This window comes from Pundamilia nyererei, unplaced genomic scaffold (genome assembly GCF_000239375.1).
Source record: "Pundamilia nyererei isolate P.nyererei 1_Seehausen unplaced genomic scaffold, PunNye1.0 scaffold00260, whole genome shotgun sequence".
NCBI classification, from domain to species: domain Eukaryota; kingdom Metazoa; phylum Chordata; class Actinopteri; order Cichliformes; family Cichlidae; genus Pundamilia; species Pundamilia nyererei.
In genome coordinates, this window is record NW_005187661.1 from 414,633 (window position 1) to 427,100 (window position 12,468).

The window sequence follows — 12,468 nt, forward strand, 5'->3', positions numbered from 1 at the left end:
TTACACCACTTCAGAACAAATCTCAAGGACCGTGACTTATAATAATAATTATGATATAATCACTTGGCTTCGGTGCACCATTCGGTGACCACTGATTTAGATGCTTAAAACATAGTTGGTGTAAGACTGCTAATTATTGCAGCTTATACACACAAAAATTCAACCATATAGTGTAGCATTTATTCAAGTCCAATTTACCCCTTAAAAAAATTTGGTTGCAGATTATTATGCCAATTCATCTTTGCTTAAAATTGAGAGATGACATTTTTGTGATATTTCTGCTTGGTTTAAGGACAATAACAAAGCAGGCTGATCAAAGATCTACAAATTTAAATTTTTCATTTGACTTATAAGATTTTAATGCTCAGTGCAGACTTAATAAATGGTGAAGAGGGCCTTCTATCACTCTCGATCCGTCTCTGCCCATTTCTGATGAATGACAACCTAATTGCATGATGGATAATTTAATGGCACAGGGAAAGCCCCGGGATTAAAAGAAATTCTCCTCTCGATTCTATGCAAACTCTCATGTTAAGGCAAGCATTTCCACCATACATTAACCGCACACACACGTATGGCTGCGTGTGTCCATACGTGATGTGTGCAGTGGCTTGGGAAGGTTGCACTTTGGCTTGCCTCCAGCTTTCCAGATTGATGGCACATTAAAGTGAAGGGCACGTTATGCACCTGTGCTTGTGTACCGCTGGGGAACAACACACAGGTAGACAGGATGCCGCAATCAGCAAGATGACTCACACACACACACAAACACATGCATATACATATGAATTATGTGTGTGACATATAAAATAAATTAACAGAAAATCCTTTACATAAGAAACGTGTGTGCTGTAGGTTCCAGTTTAAGATTTACACAGTATTAAAACTACAGACCTGCCTAAAGAGGGTGATACACTGTAGACTGCAGCTCTTTTATCACCTGTGTGTATGTGTGTGTGTGTGTGTGTGTACTGCAAATGTAAACTGCAAGTCTGTCTATGCAATATGCCACATTTCTTTCCAAAACAAGTACAGTAGTGTTTGTGTTACTGTGCACACATTGTGTGCGTATCCGTTGGAGAGTTGTCTGAAAAGCTGTACCTGTTCAATGTCTGTACACTAACACAATCAATTATGATTATATAAGGAAGACATTTGCCTCTGCTGCCTCTCTATAGACACTCGTAAGAGGCATAATGCAGGATTATTCGTGCAGTGACTTGGAAACAGCACTGTAAATACAGTACAGGACAAGTGGTAAATATCTGTGGGGGTCCTGGGATTTGGTCCTGCGTGTGCTTGTGTCTCCCTGTGTTTGTGGCTGAATACGTTTCTCTTCACTGCAAAATACAAATATATTGGAAGCAGCCCTGTTTATCATACAGTATGCTGCCATATAGCCGCTCTTGCTCAGACATCAATAAAAGGGACACTTGATTCAGTATTACACTTCCATGAGGAATTTAGTTAAAATTGGAATGAAAGCAGCAGTAGTCCACTTGCCACACTGAGTTCTTTGGATGGATCATATGCCAGAAGCTCTGGATCTTGTAATTTAGGTTAATATCATTCATAGCAGTCTTAGAAGCCCCTGGCTGTTAAAGTCCAAACCCAGCTCATTGGGCAGGTTTTCTGTTATAAATTTACTTTGAATGACTTGTGCAAGCTGAAGTTTATGGACTGGAAACTAGATCACACTTTGGTTGGTATATAGTAAATTGCAAAAGTCTTGAACCACACTCTTTATATTTTTCTAGGAAAACAGGAGGTAGGTGCAGGGATTTGTTGAAAAACATGCTAACCTATAATAAAAAAGGTAAAAAAAAAAACTAAAAAAAACCTGAACAACACAGCTTGAACTCTTCTAGACAGGTTTTCTTGTAATTTTTTTAAGTGGTGTTCAATAATAGTTCTCCAGGCTTCTTAAAGGGTATTCAAAGCTCTTCTTTTCTTTCATTCTTTGTCAAGATAATCCCACACTGCTTTATTAATGTTGATGTCCAGGCTCTCAGTGATCAATGGTATGTTTTCCTCTTCAGGTATGCTTTAACTGGCAGCGTGTTTGGGATTGTCATGCTAATAAATGAAGCTATTCAAGCCCTGTGTCAGGTCTTTGCTGAATCTTTTGTCCTATTTCTTAAAGACACGACTTTCTATGCTGTTCATGTGCCGCAGATAGTTCTTAGGCCTGCCACTTTTTCTTTTGTCCTTCACTTAACCAGTTTCTCAAATTTTGTAGGGACATTAGCCAATTAGCAAAACATGCTAAACTACTAGCAGATTAGCATGTTTTGCTAATCTGCTAAGAGCTCTTTAAGAATCATCTTGTTGGTAGTGGTATTTTTTTGTTGTTGATTCAATTAAAGGAAAATCGAACAAATTATATTTTTATGACAGGTTATTAGTAACAAAGTGCCCAAAAAAATAATTTAAAATTATTTGTTGTCAGTGCAACACAACACTGGTTCGTCCTTTTAGTTATTCCTCTGAAAATGATCATGTGCAAGGACTGGACTGATATAAGTGAAAAGAAATGTCCAAAGAAAAACTCTAAAAGACCTTCAGAAAGCCTGGAGATCTACTTCTTATGACCAGTTATAGAAGAAAACATAACAAGTCTAACCCCATGTTAGCAACATTTTAAAAGAATTATATAAAGAAGCTATAAAGAAAAGGGTTGCTCATGTGTGCTGTGTGCTGATCTGCCACGGGCCAGAGCACCTGTCAGTAAATCCTACACCACCACCCTGTGATCAGAGTAAATTAACACGTAATCAGATACAGACGCAAGCAGAAAAGCATGCACACAGAGACTTTTCCCATAAGGCCAGCTTATCTTTGCACATCACTCGACAGCACTTTTGATGTGGTGCGTATGTGTTAGAATGAGAGGTTTATACACACAAACACACACAGAGAGACTAAGAAAAGGGGGTTAAAAATGGCATCTGATTTCATGAGTTTTCTTTTGGAGAGCCTCACTTCGGTCAGGGACACTGTGTGGTGGAGCTGAAAGAGAGATCAGACTCCGAACGCGTGACCACGACATGTACGTGCGTGTGTGTTGTGTGCTTATGTGGATCTCCCTGCACTGCTGTGTGTCATCATGTTAGACAGAAGGGTCTCGTGCCGCTTGATTGTTGCTGCAGTCGTACGTCTGTCTGTGTTCCCTGTACCCCTAAACTGTCATCGCCATGTGATGCACGTTTCGCCCGGCTCCGCACAGAGACCATGCGGCAAATTGATTGCATATCAAATGCAAACGATGGCTTCGCTGCCCTCAGCATGTTAATATAATGGGTTAAACTACAAGCATTGATTAAAGGGACAGTCTTCCTGTAGGGGTTTGTGACATTGAGAAAGGCGATGTTGGGTTGGTGGTGATGGTGGTAGCGTTGGCTTGACGTTATTTGTTATTTGTTACTCGGGCTCTCAAGATGGTAAATCACAGTGTCTGATGCCAAAGCAGGATGTTGAGTATTAGGATTGATGAACTCAAACGTCTTCCCATGCACACACAAACACTGAGTTTCAGTTGTGTGTGATACGATCTCAACTGGAGGTCATTTGAAGAGCAACGTCTTCAGATCTGAAACTCATCGTGGCACTCGTTGCCCTGCTCTAATTACACTTTGACGCACTCAGTGCCTCGCTGTGCCGTGTCGTGCCAACAAAATGCCATACAAGCAGCTCGCTTTATTCCTACTAGGGTAGGAACTACTAGACTTCATAAACCAAACGTGTCCCAATCAGCGCTCACCCACAGTTCAGACAGATGCCAGATAAAATACAACACACACACACAGATACGGGCACTTCCACCAGAAATATTCGATTTTGTTTGATAATGATGATTGATGCTGATCCAAAAAAACTCTGCAGCAAAAACAAACGCCGGTTGTCTCCATAAATCAATTGTTTGGGAGGGGCGGGACTGAAAGCCCACATTGATCATCACACAGGGCAAATGTTAGCATCTCTGAATCATTTATTCTGGGCCCCATTTCATACACAACATCTGCCGCACTGGCAAAGACGGAGGGCAGAACCGGTTATAAAACAATGGATGTAATCAGCTTGCTAATGCACTGCATGAAGCATGTGGTAGTAGTAGTTTGGCTGACAGCAGATTGAAGGCTGGTTATCTCTAACTAACTGTCAGTAACAGAGAAACTGAAAATAAAAATGTGGTACACAAAAAGTGCTTTACGATGGCTCCTGTGAACTCGCACCACATGAAAAGCTGAATCAGAGGTTTTTCTGGTAACAATGTCTCCATTAAATCCATCCATCCATTTTTCTTTAACATGCAATTAATTCAAGTGATATCAGAGTGTGTTTTTGGGACCCTTGAAAGAGCTACAAATATTTGAAGTGTTGTCTTTTAAACTCCTGTCTATAGTTGCATTTTAATAAACATGGGCCATTTTCTAATGTTGGGTAAGGACTGTGGTTTTAACCCTTTCACGCATAGTTGTCACTACAGTGGACAGCTATTCAAAGGCTGTTTTCTCATATTTGTGTCAGTGTTGATGGTGCACTTGCACATAAACCATTACATTGGGCAATGATCTGTCACTCCATATCCTGCCACCCACTGGTCGTTTAATGTTACTATAGATGTATGACGTGTTTCATTGTAATTATTGTTATTTAACCCTTTCATGCATGAAATTCTGATTGTTGTTGTCATAATTGATGCATTAAAGGGTTAATTAAATAGACATGTTGTCTTTCCAGTCACTTTATCTGTAATGCCCAATAACATTGCAATTAAAATCCAGTTTACAACCTTGTAAAAACAACATTTTTGGTCTTTGTGGATAATAAGTTTGTTTTCTGATAGTGATAAATGCAACCTTGCGGTGGCGCACCAATGAGTGATGTCACAGTGGCAAGGTCTATCACATCCATACAGTCTATGGTGGGTTGAACTTTTCCTAGAATGTATCATCTGCTGAAAATTAGTACACCGGTATAATTTTAGAAGATAAAGCTGGTATAGGGCATGCATCACACCCACTGGTGATCAGTTAACAACTCAACCACATGTTACATCACATGGATTCACAATAACAAGAGTCTCTCTAGTGTCCAGTGAATAAACAAAGAAAGGACCAAAGAAAAGATGATTAGACACAGGAAGACACTGAGAGACGGACAGTTATAAGAAAGCAAGATGTCCTTGAAAAGATAAGTGTATGTGTGTGTGGAGGAAGATCGGGGTGATCAAAGCTATGGGCGAAAAGAGAAAAAAAGAGAGGTGAGATAGAGAGAGAAGGAGAAAGCTGATGGATTGACCAGCAGGAGGAGAGAGGGAGAACGCTGATAAAGAGAGAGACAAACAGAGAGGCAGAGAAAGAAATATAGTCCTCCCTCGTGTGGCCTGTCCAGAGTGTCCGGTCTACGAGGCAGTAAATCGCCCCGGTTCAATGTGTGCTCTCCAAACGCTGCCGCACGTTATTGATAAATCAGTGTGTGTTAATGAGAGGAGCTGATGTGCCCTGATGTATCACGACACAACAATGAGCCTCGGACACACTCACACGCACACACACAGAGTCAGGCTGAAGTGTGCATGCCCACTATTGTCACACTGTCATTCCTCTTTTGTCTCTGATACAAATGCACGCAGATTTTCTCTCTGTGCTGCACACACACACACACCAATTTGCCGTTGCTGGATGAACACTTGGCCCCCGTGCTGCAGAAACAACTCCGAGTGTTATTCTATCCTGTTAACAGAAGAGAGGAGGGTTTCCACAGCAGCTCCAGCCGGCAGTCAGAGGACAAGACAAGCTATACTGGTTTCGCTTTGATATCCAATAGGCGGCTTAACATCCTCATTAGATCATATCAACCCTGCTTACACACACAAGCACAAAGCCGGGGTGAAATTATCTCTCTCCTACACACTCTACCTAAATTATCATAAAATCTCATCATTTGTTTGTGTTCGTCCCTGTATGAGTGTGTGGGTTTGTATGTTTGTACTTGAAATTGTGTCTCTGCTCAGGGTGGTTTGTGTATGTGTAAGTGTGTGTGTTTGTGTGGGGCAAGATGACCTTGTTATAAGCTGAGTGGGCTGTAGTGCTGGGGCATCATTAGTATGGTTTAGGTGAGGGTTAGAGGGTGTGTGTGTGCGTGTGTGTGGAGGTGCAGGAGTGAGATAGCGGGAGACGTGGGGTGACAGTAGAAGAGGGAAGGTAAGGGGGAGATGTATGTGGGTCGGGCCAGGACACACAAACACACGTCACTCCGGCCGTCACTACAGCACAGGTACAAAGTGAATGTTTGAGGACACATACGTGCGCACGCACACACAATTGTTTCAGAGTACACCTCCTCCTCTCCTGCAATAGCCTCAAATGGTCTTCAACAAAGGGAACCTGAAGTATCCAGTCACAATGTAGTGACGTACTAGCAGAGAGCGGTTGACACACGATAGCGTAAACACGCACGCTTACAGGCACACGGAAAGACTGAGGTGCACGTTTGAGGTGTCTGTGGAGAGTCCCTGACACACTGGTCTGTAAATACGGTGGGCAGATTGTTAAACTGGCACACAGCAGCTCATCTGTGCTGACTCATGCCACACAACTCTCTAGATTTGAAGTTTTCCATCGGTTAATGTATTCAAAATGGCACTACAAGATTACATAATTAAATGAGCTCTGGTAGGCTGAATAAATCATTTCACTAATGCTTTCTGCTTACTTATAGGATATGGCATTTTGTGTGCTTCGTCAAAGGATTGAATCCCCACCTAAATTTGCACCAAGCTGTGTAATCTCCTTTGGGGTTCCCTGGAAAAGACCTGCAGCACATCATAAGTGGTATCAAAACTACCAACCTTTCCACATTTTTCTCCAATAGGTTGTATCAGAACATTCAACAATAACTCAAGCTGTGTAACATTCGCTATAGAGTAGGAAGCAAAGATAGATTAACTTCCAGGTTCTTAAAGGTAAAGTCAATGTAGAAGCACTTTAACCCTGCAATCTCTTCAATAACCAGCAGACTAGTAATATTGGCTTTATTTTTAAACACACAACAAGACCCATCAAACATTTTAGACTTCCCGGGACTAAAAAGGTCCAGTTACTTCAGATGGAAACAAGTAAGGATGACAGAGACCGATTTTTAATGAACAATGGCAAAAACAAGGGAAAAAAGCAGCACAGATCACTTTGCAAGTGGTCTGATGTTACAACGTTGGCTCAGAGTTAAAGATTCACTGCTGCTTTCTGGTGAGTTGTGGACTAACGTGTAACTTGAGTGAGTTAATGGTGCTCTGGGGTTGATCAGTGTTTCTCTACCTGCCTTGGGGATACTTGCACATGTGCACCTTATTCATAAGTTCATGTGTTTAGCTTCTTCTTTTTTTTACTGTGAAAGCTCTCGTGTTGTAATATGTCTGTAGTTAAATCTGGGCTGAATTTTAATTTAACAGTCTCAGAGTTAAAAGAAACCAATAAAAGGTAACCAGAGCCAAAGGAGCTCATGTCAGATAACAGCGACCAATGAAAATACATGACTATTCAACAGACTGTAAGCCACAGCATGCAGAATAAGCCAAAAGTAGGCAAATGAAGCCCATGGAAACAATGGAAGGCAGTTGGAAGCAAAGTGAAGGTAAGCTGTAAGCAAGCTGGTCTGAAGTGATGCCAGGAGGAGGAAGAAGAGGAGGAGGTAGAGGCCACAGCTCGAGAATATTCCAGTTGTTTATTCCTGGCCAGGGGTCAACTGTAGCCTCGGGTAAATCTCTGAGAAGGAGGGAGAAACTCACACACGATGAGGATTCAAACTCGCACTCACCAGCTAGCATACACACAGACACACGGGGGGGTCCATGACACATGCACACATGATGAAGATATCTTGTCACACGCGGTGCTCATCACAGGCTTCTGTAGATCATAACTTGAAATGGAGAAGCTGGTAATGTGTCTCAAACCACAGCCTCCATACGTGCCCGTGATTACGATAATAAATCCACAGGAGTGTGAGAAGCAGTGAAGCCAGCAGGATGTAAATGGCTTTAAACAATGGGAATGGTAGCGCACGTGGCCTTTTCCCAAGGAGCTGGCACTGCCACGGCCTGTCCAACATATTTTACAACCATAATTATAATAGAGAGAGCAGCTGCCTCTATGGCAGATGCTGCTTCACACGCCAGAGGTTTCCCTACGTAATTATCACAAAGAACTCAGCATACCACTAATAAATATCACACAGGTGCACAGGAACATGCATACTTTGCACAGAGTAGCAATAAAGGACAGCGGAGGGCAAGTAGACGGGAAAAGGCAATGTCCAAACTGGTCAGTCGACTATCACATCCGGTCACACACACAACTGTTCAGATTGTCTAAAGTTTTATTAATAATGTGAAACATAGTAATGACAGCAGAATGTTGATATTCCTCAATGTAGTTCCCAATCATCTGAGTTCAATTAGATGCTTAAAAAATATAAGAAAGACAAATAATTAAATATACAATTAAGTTTTATGATCCCCAAATCCCTAATCTATGGAAGCCCATTTCTGCCACTAAAAAAAAAGTATCTATAACTCAAAATTTCAAGTTATTTTCTTGAAATTTTGACTTACTTTTCTCAAAATTTCGAGTTAATAACTCAAAATTTTGAGTTAGCACTGCCAATCAGTAATTACGTGAATGATGTCATTTCCTTATTACCCGGAAGCTGAAGCCCTCAGCTGCAAATACTACAGCTAAGCTATCAGTATTAGAGCCAGTCATGAAAGCACAAATTGCTGATTATCTTCAGCGTGGCTTCACAAGTGATGAAATCCTTGTGTTATTAGCTGAATTAAATGGCGTTACTATCAGCAAACGTACTCTCGAAAGCACCAATTTGTTGTGATCCGGTTTTGAGGGGGCATTCCATGTAGATTACTGACTGGCAGAGCAAACTCAAATTTTCAAGTTACTTTTCTCAAAACGAAAAGTAACTTGAAATTTTGAGTTAATAAGTCAAAATTTCGAGAAAGATAACTCGAAATTCAAGTTATCGATACGTTTTTAATTCCATACTAATCTGATGGTAGGGTTAAATCTGAAAAAAAAAAATCAAGGCACAAATATAATAAAATGACATACCTGAAAAATGATGTGCTTCATCTATTTTGGTTTTTTCCCCTGTCTCTAAAGCATATATGGCTAGCTCTAACCTCAGAGTTACACCTATTCCTAATCCTTTGTTAATTCAGTGAGGCTCAAGGCTCAAGTAAGTCAGTCGACCAGTTGACCAGTGTTGCCACCTTAGCGACTTTTTTTCTAAAAAGTGACTAGCAACAAATCTGCCGACTTTTTCTGGTGTTATTGGAGACTTATTTATGACGACTTTTTGATGTGAAAGCGCGTATCACTCTTACAGTCAACAAGCGGCGGGTACTGCCGTGGGCACCTTGCCTGTGCCAAAGCGCTATCAGGGCAGGAGATGTTCACACCAATGCATCCAAACTGCAAATGAATCGCGCACTGACTGTAACACAGTCAGTTCTTCTTTTGCTGTTATGTGGATCACAAGGTTTAAAACTACTTATAAACACACACACACACAAAGTAACTCTACCAGAGTGCCTATTTCAGGTCACTTCTGCCAGTCCAAGCCCGGATAGAGGAACGGGGTTGGAATTGTGACAATAAAAAAACAATAACTGCTAAAAGAAATTTAATTTGTAGTTCTAAATAAATTCTAAATGCATTTAGGACATTTTTTACTCACTTTATGTCTCTTCCACGATGTCATTTCTTTCTCCAACAACGTAGGTTACAATTACATTAGCATGACCAATTATGCAAATTAGGCGATGACGTCATTTAGCGACTTCTAGCGACTTTTAGGACAGCCAATAGCGATTTTCCTTACTGAGGAGTTGGCAACACTGCCAGTGACCAAGTCCACTCCACTTGTACGTGTGCCTGTGTTGCACGACCCAGTCCTGCCTCTCTTTATCTAAATTTAGAAAAGTATTTTCTAACAGACCCCAAAGGTTTATATCAGGGGCACAAACCCTCTTGTGTAACTTGTGCAGCAAGGTCACCCTAATCAAACAAATCAACTGTTTAGTTCAGTGTGAAAAAAAAAACTTTCAAACAAGACATGTTAGTCCAAAGTGTGTTTAACCTGTTTTGAAGGAAGCACAGGGAGAGTAATGGCTGTCAGAATTACAAATGAGAGACCTCTTGACATTTTTACTTCCCAGTAAATCACTGCATGCATGGGCCACATTTACCGTAGGCTTGCAGATTACCAGAGTGTGTGTGCGTGTCTGTGTCAGTGTATGAGTGTGAATGTGTCCACATGCACCCTGACAAAGTCATCACTAAAGTCACAGCACAGGTTGGCTGATGCCTGTGGTGAGTGTTACAGAGCTGAGTGTATTAGCTGGAATTTACTCTGTCCATATCCTGTACGAGCCCTGTTACAATAAACACAGGACATGTTGGGTACAGCTACCAGGAAGATGGGCTGGAATGTTTCCCAGATTCAGATTAAGTCCTGAACTCTGAAATTACAGGCTTTACAGCTGAGGATTAATCTGTCGTCTGGCAAGTCAACTAAAATTCAGTTATCCAGCAAACAGAGCAAAGAAAAAGAGGGGATTGGGTGGGGGTTACAGAGGGGAAGTGCCAAACTGGAAAAGGGGATTTGAATGAGGAAGGCCTTTACAAACTCACCTGGTCTTTTCTCCATTTTTCTCCCTCGACTGCCACATAATCGAACTTTTGATATTAATATGAGGATTTGCTTCTGGCAAAGTGACTTGTTGCTCTTCGGGCAGGGCTTTCGCTTGCTGGCGATCTGCCGGTTTGCCTGGGGGTCCTTGACCTCCCTGCGCTGGCGGATGAGGGAACTGGCAAGAGCGGCCATCTTCCCAGTGCTGACCCAGCTGCCCCCTCACCAGCCTCTGGCGGCTCGGTGGCACCCAGGTGTCGGGGGGTACCGTGGGCCACCCCCCTGCCCACTCACCCAGGGCGACGGAGCACCACTGAGGGAGGGGTGCAGAGCGGAGGAGGGGGCTTCCTAGGACGAATCAACTGGGAGGGAACAGAAAAAGAAGGAGAGGAAGGGAGGAAGAGTTGGAGGTGGAGGAAAGAGAAGGGTGGATCCTTTAAAAGCCCTCCCAAGTCTGACAACCACTGCTCACGGAGGTTTGGATGAGTGGTCGTTTGCCTTTATATGTCCTTCTGGGATTTGTGCGTTGTGGTTGGGAGACCGATTCAAGTAAAGCTTTCACATGTCACTCTACCTCTGCCAGGACGAGTCATGTTGTTATCCACCCAAATTCCAGTGCAGTGTAGCCGCTATCCCTCTGACACCTCTGTCCCAGTCTAAGAGTACTCCAAGCACAAATGAAGTTTGTCTCAAAACGGGACTCGTCGCATTATAAAACCAGAACCATTAAAAAAACGATGAAATTTAGTCCTCTTCACCTGCTCAGTCCCAAAAATAAGAAGCCTGATGCTGTTCACTGGGACAAAAAAGGGGTCCACACATTAACTCTCCAAAATGACAGGAGTATCACTGTTGGGACAGCCTGTGACTCCCGTCCTTTCTTTGCCTTCACCTGTAAAAATTCTCCACCTCGAACACAGTCAGAGCAAGAGAAGTAGAGGAAGAAGTAGTGACTGTCCGACCTGAGGTATCAGCTCTGCAAGCTGATGAAGGGATGCGGCTTCTGCTGAACGGAGCGCGGCTTGTTTCCTCGGCATCTTTCAGGCTCCCCTGGCATCCCCGTCGCGTTCACCCGCGCCCTGAGAGAAGACAGGGAAAAAGACGGAGACTTGACAAATCCAGCATTTCCCAGAGATAGAGGTGACATTCATGAACGAGAGAGCGCGGGGACAGAGAGACAGACAGCGACACAGAGGGGGGGAGAGAGAGAGAGAGAGGGAGGGAAAGAAAGAGAGGGAGGGAGTGCAGTGAGTCTATCTATCCCTCCTGTCGGATCAGGCTCTCCAACTCTAACAGCAGCGCACTACACCACAGCAGAGCGGAGCGCTGTGTCCTTCAGAAACTCATGCCACTTCACAGCGGGGGGGAAGAGAGATGAATGAATAGAGGGAGACAGAGAGAGACGGTGGGAGGGAGAGGTGATGAGGAGAAGGGAGTGACAGAGGAAGGGGGGGTGTGCAAGCAGGTAGCTCTGCCTTACGGTGGGTGCTGTGTTGCCGGTGCGCGTGCAAAAGTGTCTACTGGTGGGTGACAGCAGTGTGGTGTGGTTCTGCCGAGTCCACCTGCACAGTCCACGTCCGTGTGAGAGGAAAGTCTGTGTCTCCGGTATAAGGCTTCTCTCAGCCCGATTGCACACGTGCAAGGGAGTGAATATGGGAGATGGGTGTGTGTGCATGTGTATACACTGTGAAGGTGTACGGGTGCGAGGGTGTGTGACACAGATGATCAGCATGTCGTGTAAATGTGAGCGTGCATGTGTGA

General features: G+C 43.1%; 1 protein-coding gene across 1 annotated transcript in view; it reads right to left on the bottom strand.

Moving 5' to 3' along the window:
• fgf11a (fibroblast growth factor 11a) overlaps positions 1-12,229 on the bottom strand; it is a 99,451-nt gene extending 87,222 nt beyond the window's left edge. Inside the window, exons 1-2 of the mRNA XM_005750022.2 lie at positions 12,188-12,229; positions 10,710-11,786 (exon numbers count right to left, since the gene is read on the bottom strand). Of these exons, the coding sequence (XP_005750079.1) occupies positions 10,710-10,902 (193 nt within the window). The 5' untranslated portion in view covers positions 10,903-11,786; positions 12,188-12,229. The remainder of the gene's footprint in view (positions 1-10,709; positions 11,787-12,187) is intronic.
• Positions 12,230-12,468: the final 239 nt, after the last annotated feature.